Source organism: Caretta caretta, chromosome 2 (genome assembly GCF_965140235.1).
Source record: "Caretta caretta isolate rCarCar2 chromosome 2, rCarCar1.hap1, whole genome shotgun sequence".
In the NCBI taxonomy this organism is placed as follows: domain Eukaryota; kingdom Metazoa; phylum Chordata; order Testudines; family Cheloniidae; genus Caretta; species Caretta caretta.
Window position 1 is genome coordinate 204128278 of NC_134207.1, and position 22293 is coordinate 204150570.

At 41.5% G+C, this 22293-nt stretch overlaps 2 protein-coding genes across 2 annotated transcripts in view; both read left to right on the forward strand.

Annotated features, from left to right (window-relative positions):
• The window catches only part of TBC1D5 (TBC1 domain family member 5), a 275327-nt gene that overhangs the window by 200822 nt on the left and 52212 nt on the right, over positions 1-22293 (forward strand). Inside the window, exon 17 of the mRNA XM_048838538.2 lies at positions 9121-9284. Within this exon, the coding sequence (XP_048694495.2) occupies positions 9121-9284 (164 nt within the window). The remainder of the gene's footprint in view (positions 1-9120; positions 9285-22293) is intronic.
• On the forward strand, positions 9291-12808 carry LOC125631604 (uncharacterized). The gene is made up of 2 exons (XM_048838540.2): positions 9291-11421; positions 12145-12808. Exons 1-2 carry the CDS (start codon positions 11019-11021, stop codon positions 12684-12686), a joined length of 945 nt encoding a protein of 314 aa, XP_048694497.1. The 5' UTR covers positions 9291-11018; the 3' UTR covers positions 12687-12808.

Genomic DNA, 22293 nt, shown 5'->3' on the forward strand with positions numbered 1-22293 from the left:
CCAGAATGTATAGAAAATCAGAAACTTCCTCTCGGTCCTGAAAGTAAAATGTTCATAACCCTTCTTATCCCATTTTGATTATTGCAGCCTCCTTCTCTTTAGCCTGTCGTATACCTGAGTCATAATCTCCAGTACCTTCAAAATGCAGTCACTAATAATCTTTCCCCTGCTCACCAGTTTGTCATCCCCTCTCTGAGTCCCTCTCCTGGCTTCCCATTGTACACCGCATTCAGTTTAATCTCTCATTTTTGCCTTCAAGCCGCTGCACGACTCCACCCCAGCTCTTTCGCCAGCAGTGCCAACCCTTATACAGAATTCAGTTTCTTCTCCTAACCCAGCATCTGTGCCTTTTTCCAGGGGTACAGAAACTGAGCCTTTGTAACCACAGGACCAGGCAGAACATCAGGTTCCTTTAGCAGCATGCAAATAGTCCGTGTTGTGGGAGCACTGCTTCTTCTGGCATGGGGAGGGTGTACCAGCTGGAGTACTCTCTCTGCATTTTGACATGGCATCCTCAATCTCTGTGAGCAAATAGGCGACCATTTCTGCATCCATGCACATGTACACATAGTAAACGTACTGTATGGTAGTGTGCCCAGACTAGTCTTGCGTTTAGTACTGCACAACTTTTTCTTCTGTACATTCCTCTGATGTTTTTACCTTGAGCTTTCTGAAGTCTCCTGTCTAAATTGAAGGGCCCCTCTGTGCATGTTTTCATTCTAGAAGGTTGGGCTATTAATATGCTATTTTGAGCTCTTTTTAATGAGAATGGAGTGTATTGATCTTAGATTGAGTAGCAGAGGGGAGAGGGTTGTTGTGAATCAGTGCCGTTCCAAGGTTGCTAGTTGAAGTACTAGAGAAGAATGGGCTGTATTTAGCTAGTGGTGTAGTCTCATTACTATATATAGTTCTGTTTGTTGCCTTCTTACACATTTTGGCGGCACATTCGAGGTAGGGGTTCTGTTCCTTATTTATTTGTTTTGATTCTACTTGATTTTCCAAAATTATATGCTTCCTTAGATGTCCTTAGATGTGGTTAGCCATTCTGTAGGGTGACTGTACTATGCCATTAGTTGGTAAGTGTGGTGAATCAGTGGGACACGCTACAAAGTCCCATCTGTTATTTTGTATTTACTCTGCTGAGGTCCTGAAACCTGTGTAGCGCAGGCAATGCTCAAATGTGGTGTTCCAACATAAAATGAAGATTCTTAAGTTTTCAAAAATGGACACAGGTGGAATAAATCTGAAATAGTTGACACAAGCATTATGGTAAGACTTTGTGATTTCCACAATGCAAGGTCTCAAGGGAGCTGCAACTCTGCCAAATTTTAGACTTACAGCATTGGAGTTTGCTATTTGAATGGGTCCTGTTTTGTTAATCAAAGCATATAGGGCTGGTTTGACTGGTCTTAGATTTTTTCTCTAATTTTAGCCTTTCTGGTCATTGGTGATAGCCTGTTTTAATTAATAGTGATTTGCCACTCCTTTTTGATTCTTAATATGTAGTTCTTGATCTTCCCAGTTATTGTCGGTATCACGGTAGTGCCCACAGAAATGGAGTAGACACAAAGTTTAATGTTGAATATTTCCCTTAGGTTTGCTCAAATTTACGTGCAAGTTCTTTTTTTATAGTCTAGTGTCCATTTTAGTTATTACTTATGTCTGAAAACTATAAATATATATTTATGCTCATCATTTCTTCTGTTTAGAGCTTTATATTTTAGCTTTCATAGCATTCCATATAACTTTTTCTAGTGGTCATTTGGTTATCCATTTGTATTCAGGAAGTGTTCAATTGTTCAAATCTCTTGATCTCATTTAAGTAGTTCCGCTGCAGAACAGTGTTGTTGTGCAGTCTACTGAGCTCCTTGTTATAGATAGTTTTTCTATTACCAGTGTATTGATTTATTTTAATCTTTTCTGTAAACTGTGATTCTTTTTTTGCAGTCTGTCTGATGGCATGGTATTTACCAAAAGGACAGTTTGCTGCCCTTTTCCATTTCCTGTGTGATTTATATTTTTGGGGGGGTTAGTTCTGTGAGAACATTCAAAAATACTTTCACTTTTACAACTCACCTTTTCCATTATGTGGGTTTGATTGAAACTGTGGTATTGGTATTTGCATGCATGATGCTGTGATGTGTTCCAAGTACTGTGTATCTATTTCTGCGAATATTGATGGTATCTGTGAACCTATTGCTACGTCATCTACTGGCACACAGTATTCACTAATGTAGTTAAAACAGGTTGAGCACAAAAACATGTAATGGCATCATATGTAATATAAAGTCTGTCATTTTTTCACATTGTTCTTTGTTTCAATTATCCTGAACAAATATGGAAGTTATCTAGTCGTCATTTATTCAGGGGGAAAATAGATTATTTACCTTACCCTTTATATGTTACTTATTTTTTAAATTTCTTTCTTCTCATTCTATCTTTGATTTCACACTCCACACCCAATAAGTTATTCTTATTTTTAGCATTTATATTTCCCAGTCATGGCTTGAGATCCATGAAATATACCCTTCAGATTACATCATAACTATAACATTTTTGTAAGAAATTCTGAAAAGTTGCTGTCAACCATTGTGATGGGATAGAAAAAGAGCTGGTATATAAAGGAGGTAGGACCTAAACTCTCTCTGATTTTTTTTCTCAATCAACACCAACAACTTGGGTTGTATGCATAAATGACCTGAAGTGTCTTATGCTTCCACCACTGCACCCTGACAGGTATGGATGGAACAATGCAAGTTGCTCCATTTTTTCTTTATCTGAGAGGGTCCAAGTCTTAGTTTGGGGTAATTCTGCCTCAGGGCTTTCTCATATGAGATACACTGGGGTCCTGTACTGTCCACCTTCCTTTCAGTGTGTACATGATGCTGCTGTGGTAAAATTGTTCGGATAAGGGGTAGCTGCTGAAACTGAATCCTGACAAGATGGGAGGTTACGCTGGTTGTCTGGGGCAAATACCAAGAAGATACAGTAGGTAGATACCTACCTTCTCAGGCAAAATTTACCTTTTGTTAACAAGTTCAGTCTCGGGGCCCACTAGATCGTAGCTACTTTGGACATTCAAAGAGCAATAGTATCTGATATTGTTTTTATTCATCTTCATTATTAAAGGAGGTTGGGACTTTTCCTCTGGACACTGACCCCTTCCTAATTTTGTCACTTCCAGATTAGTTTACTGTTTACAGCACTCAACAGGAAACTTCCATTAACATAAGTAGAAAGTGGCTTCCAACTTGCTTAGTGGTGGTTTACATATGGAGCATATTACAGCTGTGCTCCATCTGCACTGGATTCCAGAGTATTTACAGGTCTAATTCAAGATGCTAATTGGATGTATACTGCTCTACGTCATTTACTATAAATCCTGACTACCTTGGAGATTGCCTCTTTCCTCATGTCCTTTCCCTAGAGCTGAAATTAGCAGAGGTGATTGATTATTGTTGCTGCTGCTATTATCTAAAGCTTCAAGATTTAAACCATTAAGAGATGGAGTCAGAGCACTTTCACTGCGCAGCCCTGGTCTCAGGAATTCATTTCTCCCAACAAAGCCAAAGTTAGCTGACTGCAAAGCCTATCTGGTTTTTTTCAGTTCTTTCTTGAGAGACGTGGCTTAGGAGCTTGAAGATTATTCTGAGTGAAAGCTGTTGACTCCTTTTAGTTGTCACTGTATTCGATTTTTTTGTATCAATGTGGGTTTTTTTAATTTGTATATTACCCAAGAGAGCATGATAGGCCACTTTATAAACTAAATTGCTAGGGAGAACATTCATAAAGTAAAAAAAATGAGGAAAATTAGACTAATTATTTTTTGTAGAAGATCTTCAGCCACCGTCTCGTACATTCATAATGATACCAACTAGAATACCAAATATGGGATTAAAAAAATAGCTGAAATTTCAGGAAGTTTGAATTCAAACTAAATTTCAAATCCAAGCATAGTGAGTCAGGCTCATCTCTATTTGTTATTTAAGTCATAAAATACAATGTACATAATGGAGCATTTATAAAATAATTCAGATGATGTTTCAGAGCAAGAGGCCAAACATGGTGATTGTGAATAGAAAAGTGCAGGAGTCATCTTCAATTGTGTTGTGCCTTAGCAGTGTTTTCCATGGCGATGGTTTCATGTTCTATCCTGAACCTTGTCTTTTAGCCCTGCTTTGGTTTAGACCATTGTCACCATTTCAGAACCACACTGAACATTGTTTTCTACTGTAGAAGATCAAAATCAGGCGTTCAGTATATTCATTCATTTATTTAGACAGTTACATTTTAATGTGCAACTTTCAGCTTGCTACCTGAAGCCTCTCTTGTTTCAGTAAAGCTGCTAGAAAAATAGCAGCTTTGTTGAATCATTCAATTTTATCATGAGATATCTGACCCTTTTTAAAGGTTCTTGTGATTTTATGATTTCTGCTTTCACTCTGGTGAAGTTTTGCTGATTTCAGAAATGGCCACCATCTCCCATTACAATTTATGGGACTGAAGCCTGGGGTTTCCCTCCCAATGATGTCTGCCATTCCTTACAGCCTTTTCAGGTGAAGTGAGACTGCCTGCAGCAAAGATGGCCACCATCTCCCACACTTTCCAGTGGGGCTGAAGCCAGGCTGCCTTCAGGAAAGATGGTGGCTGCTTAGTGACCATGTGAAGGTTGGCAGGCTTGAGGGGGAATGAGGGAGAGGAAGGCAAAAGGGAGATTAAAGGGAGTTTGGGGAAAAGTAAGGAAAGGTTTATTCATCACCTTTTCTACCGTGCCAGGAAGCTTGTTGAACATTCAAATCAATCCTCCCTGTATTCTGTTCAATTACCCATCATCTGATTCTGCAGTATGTGGTGTCTTATTAACTGTTGTGTCCTGGCCCAATTCTTCAGACAAGATTTCAGTGTATCCAGTTGTTTGTTTTTAAATAGTGTTTCATTTGAAGTCGTTTTCCCAAGATCACGTTTGTTTGGGTTTATACTTTTCCTTTAAGAAAAACTATAATTTTTATCAAAAAATTAAACCATCAGTATTATGTGCCGCACATATTGTAAGGATCAGAATGCTATTGAGAACTCTACAATGGGACCCCGTCAACCAGTCTCTTGGACGTCTAAGAGACTTTGCATGGGTGGACCTCATTTTAGGATCGAGGCCTTAGAAGACACTGGACAGTGCTAATGTATTTTCTAAATATATATAAAAACAAAAAGTAGACTTGTGTTCCCTAGTCTTTTAATTTTGTTTAATCTATGGTGTTAATATTCCATGTGGCTTTTTGGTGTCTTAATCTCTCTCTTGCTTTCTACAGCCTTTTCTAACTTTGTTTTCTATTGTAGTTTTCTATTGTTTTATCTCTATGTTGTGTGGTGTGGATTTATTATGGAAACACATTTCAAGGAGTAAAGCTGCAGTCCATATTGGAGGGGAGAATGTGATTTACCACAGAAAGGGAGTTGTAAAATTTTCAAAATAGTTTAAGCAACAGCCATTACAAAATACAGACCATGCTAGCAGCTGTATGCAATTATATATAGCATATGCAAGAGTGAAAGTGGCATGAAAGGCCGAAGCAGCAATGCTTTTGAGTAAAACCAAGGGCAGATTGTAAGGAGATTATCAGAAAACCAGTGAGTAACTTTATACCTATGCGTGCGGGTCACTTCCTTTGTGTGAATGATTTCTGGTGTCATAGAGGTTAGTAAAACAAAAGGGATCAGTCAAAACAGCTGACCATACAATGTGATGACTGTAAAGTGTGTAGTGAATTCACAGGCGAAAGCATTCATGAAATCATATATAAGGCCCTACGTAATTGCCGATATTGCAGATCCCGCAATATTAGGATTCCTCCGCCATTTTGTCAGCCAGGTGCCTGACAGCGGGAGCCCACCATGAGCAGGACTGAGAGCGGGACGCTGGCTGCCGCCACCAGGGGCTAACAGCAAGACCCCAGCCACCTGGGACTGATAGAAGGAGCCCTGCACATTAATGACTGTAAAATAGATGCAGCAAAATGTCTGGTTATCAAAAAAAGTAGCAGGCATAACATCGTACTTGAATGCTTATATTGTTCCAGTAATTTTTTTTTTAAATAGGTTTTCTCTGGCTTTTCCAAATTATTGCAATTAATAAAGGTCTATTATTACTTTTCCGCCGTTTTCAATGTCTTGTCCACAACCCGTCCACAATTATTTGACAATCATCCCATGATTCAAGTAGGGTCTTAATTATATATCAATTCACAAAAGCAGCAAAATCAGAAAAGAGAACTGAGAGAGAAAATAATACAGAAGACTAAAAAGAATCCTGGTCCATAATTTCTCATGGCATTTTATAACTTTTTTCACTGCAGTAGTATTTAACTTTCCTTTCAAATTAGGATTTTGTGCCCCTCATACTAGATCCGCTTTCCCATATACACTTTAAAAAGGCTTTTTTAAAAATCGTAGCTCCACTTTTATCATCCATCCCAGTTCATCTTTGCAGCCCTAATGACAGTACATCACTTCATGAAAACTGGGATATTAGTTGTTTTTGTTATGGGGCTATTAAATTAATATTTTAAATAAACAATATTAAAAGCAACCCTGTTGACCTAAATAAAAGTTTTTGTTTCTTGCCAAGGCTAACTCTGTTGCTAATATAGGAAATGTCATTTTGCATCAGATCAGTGGGCCATCTAATCCAGCATCTTCTCGCTGCTAGTGGCCAGCACCAGATGCTTCAGAGAAAGGTGCAAGAAACCTCACAGTAAACTGCCCTCTATGAAGGCCTTATCCTAATCTCTGATAGCTGTAGAGTGGTTTAAGCCCTGAAGCATGAGATTTTTATATTCCTTCCCAAAATGTGTTTAGCATTAACTGTAATAACTCTAGATTTCCTTCCTGGGTAAGTTCTTGGCCTAAACATCATCATGTGGCAATTATGCATTGTGTGAATAGTTTTTCCTTGCCTTTCCTTTTCCTTTCAGTTTTGAATTTGCTACCTGTCAATGTTATTGAATGTCTCCTTGTTCTTGAGTGATATGAGACAGGGAGAAGAGAAGCTCTTGATCTACATCCTCTATATTATTATTTGTAGGTGGTGGTGTTCTCTTAAAACCACTGTCATATATCATCTTTATCAACCACAGCAGTGGAGGTGAAAGCTATCTTAGCTCCCTGAATACCTTACCTGTTGTGAACTCAGGGACCTTGAAATTTTTTTCCCCACTGCACTAGACAGAAAATCCATAGGACTTGGAGAAGTGTAGCTCCATGTGCCATAGTGCCATGCAAACATCAGGCAAGTGAAAAACTATCTTTTACATGATGTTCAGTGGAAACAAATATTTCATTTTAGAACTCTCATCTCCTTATCTTCATAATGCTTCAGCTCAGCTGTTGAGAACTTTGATTGGATCAGCTGTTAAGAGGCAGAGTATACTCTGGGTGTACTCTGAGCTTTCTTTCAATATTCTGATGTTCATATTTCTAAACTGTGCTTTAGAGAAAATGGGTAAAGTAAGACATAGGGTATGTTTACACTGTAATTAAAAACCTGTGCTGGCCCATACCAGCTGATTTGGGTGTGTGGGGCTTGGGCTGTGAGGCTATTTAATTGCAGTGTAGATTTCCGGGCTTAGGCTACAGCCCAAGCTCTGGGACCCTCCCACCTCTCAGGGTCCTAGAGCCCAGGCTCCAGCCCAAGCCTGAAAGGCTACACTTCAATTAAACAGCCCTGCAATCCAAACCTCTTGAGCCTGAATCAGCTGGCACGGGCTAGCTGCCGGTGTCTAATTGCAGTGTAGACATATCCATAGGCCTTAAGCGCCTAATGAATGATAGCTTGTAACAGGTGACGAGCCCTATATTTATATTTCAAATTTTATTGTGAGTTGAAGAACCAGGAGCTTATATGCTCAACCTTTCCATAATAAAATTGTGAATTCAATTTATTTTATTTTATTTTAATTATGTATTACAGCACTGCCTGGTGTGCTTGATGCTGCACTGGTATAAAGGAATATACAGTCAGCATATAAAAAAATGTATGTGTTAGCTCTGCATCCCTATGATAGAAAATACAGTTTTGGGCCTAGGGGATCAGAAGGGAGAATTGACTTTCTTTTTGTACTTATTTAGCAACCCTAATAAGATTAATGCAAGTTAGTATGGATTTCTCCAGACATATTGAAACAAATGGTTTGATAGTAACATTTATAAAGGAAAGTCTTTGAGAGTTGGAGCTGATTCCTATGAATTTGGTGTAACTTCTCAAAGTGAAATCAGCCATATTCTTTGTTTGTTTGTTTCTCATTGGTGCAAGAAGATTAAACTGAATTGCATCTATTAAAATATTTAAATCTTAGTTCCATTCTTAGGGGCTCTTAATTCTCAGTCCTAGTACTTGAGCTATAGTTATGCAGAACAACTCCTAATGATGGAAGAAATGTAGAAACTAGAACATCATAAAAGTCTTTCTTCACAACCTTATATAGGAATTCATTAAACAAAAAATTATTTTCCATTTCCATCCCTTTTCCCCAACCACATATTGTGTGTAAGACTGAAGGCTTCACATCAGTCTTCTCATATTAATTGTGTGTGTCATACAAATTACTAAGGTACCATTAGGTATCATATGTGCTTATTAAGATTGGGTATTGTTTTTCTGTGCCCTCTCATTAGAAATATACAGAGGCCTGTATGTCAGAGTAGTTCTCCATTTGTCACAATGCATACAGACACACTTTAATTTTGCAGAATCTCATTCTGTGTTGATCTGCTTATGAATCTCAGTGAGCAACACCTGGGCAGGTCTCCACTACAGCAGGGATCGACGCTCTGAGATCGATCCACCGGCGTTCAATTTAGCAGATCGCGCTCCAGTCGATCCCTGTACTGTACCCCGATGAGAAGAGTAAGGTAAGTCGACGGGAGATTTTCTCCAGTCGACCCCCCGCGGTAACTCGACCTAAGGTACGTTGACTCCAGCTACATTATTCGCGTAGCTGGAATTGCATAGCGTAGGTCGACTTACCACAGTAGTGTAGACATAGCCTGAAACACAAAGGTACTTGATAGAGAGAGCAGTTTTCCACTGATTTAATGATTTGTTGCTCTGTGCTTGTTTTACAGGCCAAAGTTCAAAAAATGTCAGTTCATCTCCAAGCATAGAGAGCTTGTCTGCAGGACGTGAATACACAGGATCGCCTCCTTTGTCTGCATCCAAGAAAGATTTCTTTTTCAGCACCATCTCCCGCTCTCGTTCCCACAGCAAAACTATGGGCAGAAAAGAGTCTGTAAGTTCCTGAACATTGTGAGCTGGTTGTGTTTTAGGGTTTTTCTCCATGACACATTGTTTCATTTATTGTAATTGATTATTTTTCTTATTAATTAAGCATTTGTATTTGAAAATATTCCCCAAGCAGAAATTAATGACAAAACAAAAATCACTGAAGATATTTGTATATATTTTTTGCTAAATAGCATCTGCTCTTTACCCTCAATCTCACAACCCAAATTTATCTTTTGAAGCCCCTGAAAGTCTCTCGTGGGCCAGATGAGAAGAGAGACTCCTACAAGTTCATTTATTTCATTAGACCTCAGGGGTGGGCCCGAAACTAATAAACAGTTCAGAGACAGACTTTATAATCATCAGATCCAAATGTATCCATCTGGTGCCCCGCAAATTCCCTAATATGTTCAAGGTTTCCCACATCTGTATCCTACAATGACAGTTATATCTCCAGGCAGCCACTTTCTTAAGACACGAGAAATTCCTATTTAAAAAACTTGTTGCTTTCATCTAAGGAAATCTGCTGATGTGGTAGGTGCTGTGTAAGAACTTACAACCTTACTAAAGAGCTGAGAAGAGATCTAGGTTGATTAATCTTATATGTTATGGGAGCAGGCTCCTTCACTGAAATAAAAATTAATTACTTTAAACTTAAAAAAACATTTTCTTCAGCCATCGGCCTCACATAGTCTTTCTGATTGTTAGAGCAATATTTATGTATTAAAAAACTGTAGAGTTTTTTGCTCAAAAATGGAGGCAAAATGTAAATTTTCTGTGTTTTTACAAATTTATGTTGATAGAATTTCCTGTTAATTTCACCAAATAGTAACTGTAAGAGGAAAATTTCTGTACTATACCAAAACTTGCAATATTCGGAGATCCCAGAAATACAAATGCACAATGGTAAGTTAAAGACAGAATGGAAACGTTAACTGTGAATGTCATAACTTTAAAGTTTTAACCCTAAGATTACAAATAATATAGATTTTTCTATTTGGTATTTAAAATTTGCTGCCTTGCTGGAAAAGTTGTTAAAAATATTATATTTTTAAATTTAAGACCTTACCTACTTGTTTTTCAAATGGAAAAAAAAACACATCCATTCAGCTTTTTACTCTGCTCTGTTCAAACAATATACTGGGAATAATGAAGACACTGAAGTGCAGGTTATTTGCTTTTTCCTTTTATTGGGGTGCATAAAGACACAAGTATATAAGGCCTTGTCTGCACTGGCAAGTTTCTGGGCAGTGAAGCAGCTTTCTGCGGTGTAACTCCCGAGGTGCGCACACGGCCAAGCCACTTAGTGCGCAGAAACTAAGAGGCGAGAGGCGTACAGCTTTCTGTGCCAGGGCTACAGCACCTCAGTGCCAGTGTACACACCCTGGTTGATTACAGTGCTGCGATTGGCCTCCGGGAGGTGTCCCACAATGCCTCATCTCGCCTCTTTGGTCATCGGTTTGAACTCTACTGACCAGCTCTCAGGTGACCAACCATGAGCCCCACCCCTTAAATTCCTAGGGAATTTTGAAAGTCCCATTCCTGTTTGCTTGGTGATGCATGCAGTGGTCTCAGCACATCTTTCCAGGTGGCCATCCCTGCTCCATGCACCAGGCAATCCCCCGCTTGGAGCAATGCCGAGCTGCTGGACCTCATCGGCATTTGGGAAGAGGAGGCTGTGCAGTCCCAGCTGCACTCCAGCCATAGGAATTATGATATGTATGGACAGATTTCATGATGCATGACAGAAAGGGGTGATGACTGGGACACACTGCAGTGCAGGGTCAAAGTGAAGGCACTACAGAACGCCTACTACAAGGCGCAGGAGGCAAACCGCCGCTCCAGTGCTGCGCCCACGAGCTGCTGGTTCTACAAAGAGCTGGACGTGATACTCGGTGGTGACCTCACCTCCACTGCGAAAGCCACTGTGGATACTTCGGTGGCTCGCGTGCCAGTCGAGAGTGGACCGAGCCAAGAGGAGGAAATCTTGGACGAGGATGTCGAGGGGGAGGGAGACCCAGAAGCAGAGGACGACTCGGAGGTCAGAGATGCATGCAGCCAGGAGCTCTCCTCTGTCCCAGAGGAGGCTAGCCAGTCACAGCTGTCGGAGGTTGGCAAAGCGCAAACAGGAGAGGAGGCCCCTGGTAAGTGGCTTTGATTTTGGGAATCGCTGAAGTGAGTTGTTGGGGGCAGGAGGGTTGCAGAAAGCAGGCTTGTGTCTGTATGATGCGCGTACCACCACATGCCTAGTCTGAGCAGTGGAACAGGGTGTTGATTGACTCCCTCACTTCACGAGAATCTGCCTCAGAGATCTCCATGAAACTCTCATGGAGATACTGGGCAATCCGCTGCCGCAGGTTCCTTGGCAGAGCTGCTTTGTTTCTTGCCCCATTAAGGGTAACATTCCCATGCCACTCTGCCATCACGGGGATGGTGGGGGGACCATTGCTGCACACAGGCGAGCCACATAGGGGCCAGGGCAGAAGCCGCAGTCTTAGAGAAGACCCTCCCTTGATTCCCTGCTCACCCTCAGTAGCGAGATATCTTCCATAATGAACAGAGCCTGTGGAAAATGTGGGTACAGTAATTATTATAAGCCCTCTTCCTCCCCCTCTCCCCCCCGACAAACAGCTGGCACTCCCCAAGAGCCATGTGCCCAGTGTACAGTACGGTCCTGGAACACTGATTTCCCCAGCCCCTGTGGTTATTCACCATTTTGGGGGTCTTGTGGCTCACGTGTGCTTGCCTGGGATCAGCCAGTTAGTGGTAGATATGTGAATAGTGTCTGTGTTTTAAATCACTGAATCAGTGGTCCGTGTGTTGCAAACAATACTGCTTTTATCAAATGTTGCATTTTGGCTTCACAGGTATGACCATGGGAGCCCAGTCTCCCTCGTTGTTATCGCTGGCTGAACGGCTGCGCAGAATTAGAAAGCAGCCACGAAGAGCTAAGGAGGACTTTTTGCATGATGTCATGATGCACTCCGTGGCTGAGAAGCAGAAATTGAAGGAGTGGCAGGACTGCGAGAAGAGGGACCAAAAGGAGAACGTGGCACACCAGAAAGAAGCCACTGAGCGGCTCTTAAACCTTATGGAGCACCAAGTGGACACGCTCCGGGCACTACTAGCACTGCGAACCAAGCAGCTCCGCACCCGCCCTCCCCTGCAGCCGCTATCACAATACTCTTTCCCATGGATTCCCCAGACACCACCAACACACTCTTATCAACCTCCTGGCTCCAGTCTGTACCCACTGCATTCCACTCTTGCCCCATCACAGTCCAGCACTGCGGACTCCCCGTACTCACTTCACTCAACATCCATCCCTCTGCAGTTTAGCCTTGCTGAAGTACAGTACCTGCTGCACTGTACTCCAGAGGAGAAGGTTGGATATGATACCTGGACATAAACAAATATTTAACCATCCTGGGACCCTCCCTTCCCCCATCTCCCTCAGTGTTGATGTCGTTTTTTGTTTCTCTCTCCCATCTGGTGGTTGTTTTTTAATAAAAGAATTGTTTTGGTTTGAAAGCAAGCTTTATTCCATTAATTGAAAGCAAATAGGGCCCTGCAAAGCAACAGGCAATTTTCTTACACTTTCATATGCATCATCTGCACCAATCACAATCACCTCCTAGCATTACAAGCACTGCACTCCCGAGCATAGCAACAAATATTAGTGCCTTTCAGCTTCAAATTGCTTCCTCAAGGCATCCCTGATCCTTATGGCCCCACGCTGTGCCTTTCTAATGGCCTTGGTCTCTGGCTGTTCAAATTCAGCCTCCAGGCACTGAGCCTCAGCAGTCCAACCCTGAGTGAAGCTTTCACCCTTCCCTTCACAAATATTCTGGAGCGTACAGCACGCGGCTATAAGCATAGGAATATTGTCATCGGACAGGTCCAGCCTCCCATATAGGCAGCGCCTGGGGGCCTTTAAATGGCCAAAAGCACACTCAACAGCCGTTCTGCACTTGCTCAGCTGTTGAACTGCTCCTTGCTGTTGTCAAGGTGCCCCGTGTATGGCTTCATAAGCCACGGCATTAAGGGGGAGGCGGGGTCTCCCAGGATCACAGTGGGCATTTCAACTTCCCCTACGGTGATCTTCTGGTCCGGGAAGAAAGTCCCTGCTTGCAGCTTCCTGAACAGGTCAGTGTTCTGAAAGATGCGTGTGTCATCTACCTTTCTGGATTAGCCTGCGGTTAGTGTCTGTGACCCACAAGCGCCTGGAGAACCATTGAGAAATACCCCTTCCGATTAATGTACTTGGTGGCTAGATGGTCTGGTGCCAGAATTGGAATATCTATCGCCCCTTAACAGTAAGGGAAGCCCATTTGTGCAAAGCCATCCACAATGTCCTGCACGTTGCCCAGAGTCACAGTCTTTCAGAGCAGGATGCGATTAATGGCCCTTTACAGTTCTATCAACACAAGCCCAACGATCGACTTTCCCATTCCGAACTGGTTAGAGACCGATTGGTAGCAGTCTGGAGTAGCCAGCTTCCACAGTGCAATCGCCACATGCTTCTCCAACAACAGGGAAGCTCTCATTCTCATGTACCTGCGCCGCAGGGCTGGGGTGAGCTCGTAATACGGTCCCATGAATGTGGCTTTCCTCATCCGAAAGTTCTGTAGGCACTGCTTGTCATCCCAGATGTGCAAGATGATGTGATCCCACCACTCAGTGCTTGTTCCCCGAGCCCAAAAGCGGTGTTCCACTGTGGTCAGCACCTCCGTGAATGCCACAAGCAATCTCATGTCATAGCCACTACATGTGGCAAGATCAATGTTGAACTCCTTTTGCCTTTGTAGTTGAAGGAATAACTCCACTGCCACTTGTGACATGTTAGTGAGAGTGAGCAACAGACTGATGAACAGTGCGGGATCCATTCCCGCAGAACGAAGAGGCAGGGCACTCAGTACACAGACGGTTGAAAGATGGCACCAAATGCAGACGGAAGCACAGGGATTGCTGGGATGCGAAGCAATGCATGACGGGGCATTGGGACAGGACCCAGGATGCCCCGTGACTCCCTCCACCTTCCCACAACTCTTAGCGGCAGAAGAGGGGTGGCCAGGGCTGGCTTAGACTTTCTGGGGCCCGGGTCCAAGCCCAAGGGCTTCACCCCTGGGCAGCAGGGCTCAGGTTACAGGCCCCCTGCCTGGGGCTGAAGCCCTTGGGCTTCAGCTTTGGGCCCCCGGCCTGGGGAGGTGCGGCTTTGGCTTTGCCCCCACCCCAGGGTGTGGGGCTTGGGTGGACTCAGGCTTGGATCCCCCTTCCTGGGGCCCTGTAGTAATTTTTGTTGTCAGAAGGAGGTCATGGTGCAATGAAGTTTGAGAACCCCTGGAATAGAGCTCTGGGATCATTTCCTCTCATAACCTATCTCCCCCTCCCTATGAGCAAACTGTGGAGGAAAATTGGACAGATTTGCAGCCCTTCATTTCTTATTATGATCACCTTCCTTCAACTACAAGAATTAAGAACAGTCGGTTCCTGTTCTTGGCAAATAGCAGGGCTGGGGCTGACTAGCTCTTAGTTTTGGCAAACATTGGAGCTGTCTGACACCTGTCTCTGGCAGGAGATATTGGGCTTGGCTTTTGGCCACAAAGAAGTGTTAAGATGGAAACTGTTGCATCCAAGATTATTGTTGGCCTTATCAGCTGTTTCCTTACATCTCAGGTTTGACTTAAGTGACACCATCAGACATACAATTTTCCTCCTATATATACTATCGTCTCTTTGTCAGAGGGTTAATGTTTGTGATTTATATAACCCATCGAACTGGTTAGAAGTTGGTTGCAAGTACCTGTACAAATCTTAGAAAAACAGATGTCTGAGGCTTGGTCTACACTACAAACTTGTGTTGGTATAATTACATCACTTGGGTGGGTGGAAAATCAACATATTATACTGATCTAGCCCCCGGTGCAGAAAGCACTTTATCAACAGGAGAAGCCCTCCCACTAACACAGCTTCTACCTCTGAGGGAAGTGGAGTATCTCTACCCACAGGAGAAGCTCCCCCATAGGCATAGGTAGTATCTTCACTAATGACTACAGAGGCACAGCTGCACCAGTGTAGACAAGCCCTGGGATCTGCATTTTGCATAACACATCCGAAAATCAAACCACTGATTTAGCTGCCTCATTTCAGTCACCCACGTTTGACAATTTTGGCCATAGACTACAAAGCATAAAAAGCCAAGAGGATAACAAAATAAATAGGGGTGGCAATAACATCGTATACACACACACATATTGTCCTTGAGTAGAAGTATTTCCTTTTGTGCATTTTATACAATCCTGTAAGCTTAAAGACTTTTTTTTACTTCCATAAACCTTTTATGTGGGCTAAATTATTTTTTAAACTCCTAAATATAGTGTTTTAACAAAATGTTTGTGAATTCGTATTTAACATGTACCTCGCATTTATTCAGAAATACAAATGTCCCAGTGCAATGCCCTTTTCTTAATGACAATGAAAACATTCCTAGAAATGAATGTGATATAATTTAAACTATTATTATAACCGCTTAATGAGCTTATAAATGTTTTCTTGTAAAATCTCATTGCTTAATCAATAGTTTGGGGTTTGCTGGGTCTAATATAAAAAACCCACCTCTGCTGACATTTGAGTGTAGTGTATTAAGTTTAATGAATCAATCTGAAACTGTAATTTATATTTCAGGAGATTTTCCAGCTTTGCCATTCTGATGTGATTATCTTGATTTTGATTTGAGGCCAAATTCAATTCAGACACTTGAAACTTGGCGTTTGTTTAGTTTTTCAATGCCATTCTAACCTTGGAAATAGAAAGCACTTAAATCTGACAGGCTGTCAGGTCATCTGACCACAGTTTGTAGGGTACTTTTTAGATCTGTTGGAACTGTTGCACTGTTTTCAGTTTCCTTCCTTATGTAGCCACAGCATTGCTGTTACTCAGATCAAAGAGCTGTGTGAGCATCAGGAAAAGAAATGTCTTATAAAATAAGCTTTCTCTCTCACATATTTATGTATTGACATGTTTATGTAATTTTTGTAAAAAGGTTTTTGATGACACCATCATAGTCAGCTATTACACATCTTCATGCTTCAAGTAATTCCATTTAAATAAAAACAACTGTGGTGGTGTAAAAGCAGGAAGTGAATTTCTAGGAAGCTTAACAAGAAGTTATACAAATGAAAACTATGGTTCAGCGGTTCTCAAACTATGTGTTGAGACCCCAAAGTGGGACACGACCCCATGTTAATGGGGTTTCCAGGGCTAGCTTAGACTTGCTGGGGCCAGGGGCCAAAGCCATAGCCTGAGCCCCACTGTTTGGTGCAAAAGCCTTAGGGCTTCAGCCTTGGGCAGTTGGGCTGAAGCCCTTGCACTTTGGCACTCCCACCCGAGGTGGCAGGGATTGGGCGGGCTAAGGCTTCAGTCCCCCCTCTGGGGGTCGTGAAGTAATTTTTGTAGTCAGAAGCGGGTTGTGGTGCAATGATGTTTGAGAACCCCCTGCTCTAGTTACATAAGGTGAATGAGATTACAACAAAACCATATTGTTTTTCAGCCATATCTGAGGTCAATATGATGACATACAGATCAGATTTGTAAAGCCATTTGGAAGACTTTCGAAATGTGTAGAACAGCCAATAATCTGTACTGGCTAAAAGAGGGTTAAATATTTAAGTCCTGCTGAAATCATGTGTTCCAGTAATAATGCCTATTTCCACATCCTGACCCATCTCTACATAGTAACAGTGTAAAATTACATAATTTGGCAGAAGGCAATAAGGGGTTTTAAAATTATTGGACAATAATTGGTGGCTGCTAGGGAAGATGCAATAAAATTTCAAAATCTTGACTGTTTGGAGGCTCTGGGTAAAATCTGCAAAAGTGCCTAAATGACTTAGGAGCTGAGGTCCCATTTTCAAAAGTGACATAGGCGTTTAGAAGCCCAAATCACATTTACATCCAATGTGAATGGGATCTAGGTTCCTTAGGCATTTTTGAAAATTTTACCCTCTGCCTTTTTTCTCTCTTTATTTATCTAATAGTTTACCTGAGTTTCCATTTTTGCAAATGTTCAGAAACTGACTGGACTCTTATAAAAAAAAAATATGTACAGTGCCATTCCAAATCTAAATGATTTGTTTATTTTCTCCTTGAAAGAAATTGTAGTTTTATATTTCAATTTAGGATGTGTTGAAATTTTTTCATGTTCAGTTAAATCAAGCTTCTCCCCACAAAAACACAGATCTTGTACTTTTATTGTAGCAAGTTAGTGTAAATGTTTACATTCGTAAATGTTTTGAGTCCTTGCATAATTACTATACTTAAGCATTACCCTTCTTAAATTCTGAACATTATAATCAGAGCTCCTAAAAGATCTAAATAATGAGGTCCAATTCCAAAACTGCATACTGAATCATGAATCACATCACATCACAGAACAAATGTATCATTTGGAATAGAGAATATTTCACTTGAACTGTTATGTAGCTGATGCTTAAGAACCATTTTTAAGTGAATAAAATATAAATAGTGGTTGAATAAATCTAGTATATTTAACAAGCAAATGGAAAGACTGAAATGTTGCTCATGGTGTATTGTGTTTCATAATTCATAAATATTCACAAAAATGTCTTTTTTACATTATGAATCAAATCAACATTTTGCAGTGGCAAAAGAAATCACTTGTGAAAACTAAATGAGAATTTATTATTTGGGGTCATTAATCTATAACAAAAGATATGCTTTGGGAATTATTAATAAAAGACTAGATGGAGGCAATATTGTAACTAGAGCAGCAAAAATAAGAAAAAAAATATTGCAAAAATATATCACACCTAGTAGGCAATTCAGTAACATTTTAGAAACACAATGTAGGAGCACAATACATGCACTGTATTCGCTCCAAAAATATATGGATTCAAGAATACTTAGTATCTTATTTCAAAGATCTTTAACATCCAAAAACTTGTTTCTTGGGATTTTTTTAAAATTATGGACAGAATACTATGACTGTTTCAGTCTCACATTTGTCCTACAGTCACTATATGTATATCTAGAATTAAAAGCAAAAAGCCAGCCAAACATAATAGTAAAATAATCATAATGGGAAAAAAACAAATCAGAAATCTCCCTAGTTCGTTTATATATTTATTGTCATTTCTTTGGTACTCATCACCATATAATCTGAGCACCTACTTATGGATATAAAAGCAATATTACAGTAAGATTTAAAAAAAAAAAAGTATTATAAGCAATTTGTGCAACGATGCTTATACCTGAGTAGTGGCTTTTTCAGGGTTTTATAGGTTCATTTGCACCCACAGCAACCATTAATCCCCACTAAAGTGACAAACCTGTGTGACGCTGCGACACCATATCCCTGGTCACAGTGCCCAGAGTGGAGAGGTGGGCCCAGCCTCACGCCACTGCCGGGTGAGTGTGGGGCATGCTCACTCTCCAAACGCTGCCCTCCACACTGAGCCTGGATTAGGGTTGTCATGCCATGGCAGAGGGTGCTGCTGAGCCTAACCAGTGCCCCAGTTGACTGCAACAAGAAACGCTTAGTAGAGTGCACCCATGGAATCATGAGGCTCCATCTGCCCCTATTATAGATAAATTTTACCAGAATTTCTGTTCTAGGGGGCCATTTCCAATTCTTTATTCCCTTTTCAGTTTTTATATCTAGCTAAATTTACCAGATTTGTTGTCAGTCTGGGCATAATTTGTATTCTACATCATGGGCACCTTGTGATCCATGACCCATTACAACTGGGGGTTTTCCTCCTTTTCAAAGCATGGAGCCCTCTCTCTCCTTGTTTGTTGGGGTGTTTTTTTTTAACCAAAGAAGCCCTCTCTAGTTTCAGGATGTACTGCCAGCAGGTGGAGCTGTTCAGAGAACAAATTGACTCTCTTAGCTCCCCAGTGTCTTGCCTCCACTGGAAGAGGCAGGAAGTTCCCTTCAATTCTCCTTTCTCTGTCTCCAGGCAGGAGCTTTTCCCAAGATATGTATATTTTTATTTTTTACCCTCTCCTTGGTGCTCCCTTGGTAGGGAGAAGATACTTTTAAAACAGGACTCTGCCGGACAGTGGTATTGCAAGAAAAAACCCAGCAGCGTAGCAAGCTCAGCTCGGATCAAAGAGGCTTCTGCTGGTGGATCAATTGTGCAGTATTACACCACTCTGCAGTAATGTGACACACAAGCCTTACGCCGTCTGGGGGCACAGATTCAGCAGTGCAGCAGTGGGAGCCAGCTTTTCAGAACCTCCAAGCCAGGGACCCCTGACCACTTGGTGCTCCAGGCCAAAGTAAAACATGGCAACAAGGGCTGACTACAGCAATAGCAATGTGGCAGGCAAGCCTTCACTTGTTTGAGGCTGAAATTCAGCAGCAGGTCCTGGCATTTTGGAAACAACAAGCCCGAGGTCCTTGGCTGTTTTGTCTCCTCCCCCTGCTTTCTTCTTCTGACTGAAGTGAATTATAGCGTCCAGGAGCATCTTCAAGAAGCTGCTAACTCAGAGGATTAGGAAAAACCCACAGCACAGGACGCCCTGCTCCTTTTAGACTGCTGCAGTAACTAGGTATTTTTGACCCAATTATTCCAACAAGGGTCTTACACAGTCCTTGTTATAGTCGGTATCTTGAACCCATGCCCTGTCAGTGGTTCTGTCAGTCCCGCTCTCCTCGGGGGGGGGGGGAAGGGCAGGCGTGACTCCCAGAGGTTCTGAAACCAAAACAACAGGTTTAAAAAACCACTCAAATGGCTGTGGTTCTCCATATTTGGTACCAGTTTCCATTATATCAAGGCAGTCCGAGGGTTCTGTGCACTGGTCATGGTGCACCTCTGAACGCTACAAATTTTTGTGATTATCGGAACCACGAATCAGATTCTCTGGGCGGTCCTGTTCTTTTCTGCAGCACTGTGGAAGCTGAGATAGTCCCACTCAATTCCAAGCAAGAGGTTGTCCTAGGACACTCATCAGAACACCTTTTTAAAATTATAGCAGCTAGAAAGGTGATTCTCTTCCTTAAGTTTCCATCCAGAATTGGTTGCCACTCATGAAATGTAACACCAGGCTACTGTTGCATGCTAGAGCAAAAGCTAAAAATCTGGAATAAAGCAGGAGGAATTCTTTTTCCTGGAGCTGAAAGTTTTGCTGACTATGTATTACATTGATTGTTTGTTTATAGTACTGCCAACTATTTGCTGGGTGTTTCCCAAGCCCTCATAAAGGACAGTGTCTGCTCCGAGGAGCTCACAACATAAGGCATCTAAGGATTAAAACCACATACATTTGAGCAAAAGAGCAGTATGTACGTTACTAATTTAAGCAGGTGCCACTGGGATGCTATTGAATGAGAACTAAATCGTTTGAAGTTAACAGAAAAGTAGTGGCCTAGGAACCCATGGTCTCAGACTCGTTCAGATGTCAGTTCAGCATCCTTGAAACTCCTGATTAGTGGGAAATTCTATTCCATGATCCCCTCAAACTTTCACACCTACAGCACATTGAACCGAAGAGGTTTTATCTTCTAAAGCATGAATATTCAGGAAAGCTCATGAACTTCCTCCTCAAGTCTATAAACGGTCTTCAAATCTGGGCATTTCAAGAGTTCTGAGAACTTGAACCTGGTGGTGCTCTTGAAAGGACAAAGTTCCCCTGTATCTCACAACCAGGGACATATTGCAGTTCTTTCTAGATGGGCTCTTGGTTGGGTTTGAGTCCTACCTTCCTGAAGGACCAAGGCTCAGTGTTAGGAGACATATTCCTTGTAGCACATTCCTTCTATGTCTATCCCTTCTTTAGCAGCACACTCACGTTTCCCAGGACCTTCAAGCTGTGTCTCTTCAATATCTGTCTGGAATCCTTATGTGCCCCTTTTCCCTGGTGAGGTGACTCTCAGGCCTGCACCAGGATTCTCTGGTTTTCACTTGAACCAGTCTCTTTTAATTTACTTTCCTTGTGTTCTAAGCCCTTCCACTACCAGGATAATTAGTTTCACTCTTGAACTGTGATTGAGACATTCAAATTCTGTTTATGCAAATCTAAAGCTTGAAGAAAATGTTAGGATTAGTTGGCTGCCTAAGGAAGGGTGCAAATCATTCACTATTTCCAGCTGGATAAATTCAGGAATTTGTCAGGCCTCCTACAGATTTTTCACAAATTACACTCTGCTTCCCCTTCTCACTTATTCAGGAACTCATTTATTCAGGAACCTCGTCATTTCCTGGCAGGACAACACAGTACTTCATTCAAGCAATTTTACTGTTTGGCTGCCCAGTCTCAGTGTATTCCTTTCCTTTATCTGTTACTTTAAAATAGAAGTGTTGTCTTTGTCTGATATTATTTTTGGACAAATGGTTCTGCAGTTTCATTCTTGGTTTTCTTCATTAAATCCTTTCATATGATGGAGGAAGGAGAAAGAATAAAAGCAAAAAATCCAGACAAACGAAAAACAATCTTTGGATAAGAGTTTTTCCCTCTCAATTTAATTTTCTTCATTTTTTTTAGTTTCCTTCCTGTTTGTGGGGATTTGTTTTGCTGTTGACTATAACCCACTTATAAAATATCACAGAGTAGCAGTGAAAGGTATAATTCACTTAGCTAGCTGTAATTTTTCATTCTCTGAATTGGGTGCATGTTGCTTCGTGGCCCTCCACCCACGGCGTCACTTACTTTTGCATCAAATGCCAGTTGGAAGGGAAATGTTGCAATCTGTCCTTTTTCTCTTGCAGAGCATTCCTGCAGAGAGAGAGAGAGAGAAATGGGATTTCCTCATATTGGGATCTAAGTCTTCATTTCCATTTTTTTGTATAATAAATTAATAAGATGCAAAAGATGAAGTATCCTGCCTGGAAACAGAAAATCTTTCATAATGATTATAAATCAGAATTTATAGCTTGTCTTCTCAGCATAGGCAGTTGGCTGGGGAGTTGGAGAGGCGATTAGTTCCCTGACAGCTCCACCTCCTGGCACTACATTGTGAAGCTAGGGCAGGGGAGTTAAAAGAAAAAAAGAGGCTC

What these genes read in the sequence shown, in the direction of transcription:
- LOC125631604 (XM_048838540.2), top strand. Translation starts at nt 11,019, where the DNA reads ATGACAGAAAGGGGTGATGACTGGGACACACTGCAGTGCAGGGTCAAA. An exon ending in AACAGGAGAGGAGGCCCCTG is followed by an intron (nt 11,422 to 12,144) that starts GTAAGTGGCTTT and finishes TTGGCTTCACAG; the next exon opens with GTATGACCATGGGAGCCCAG.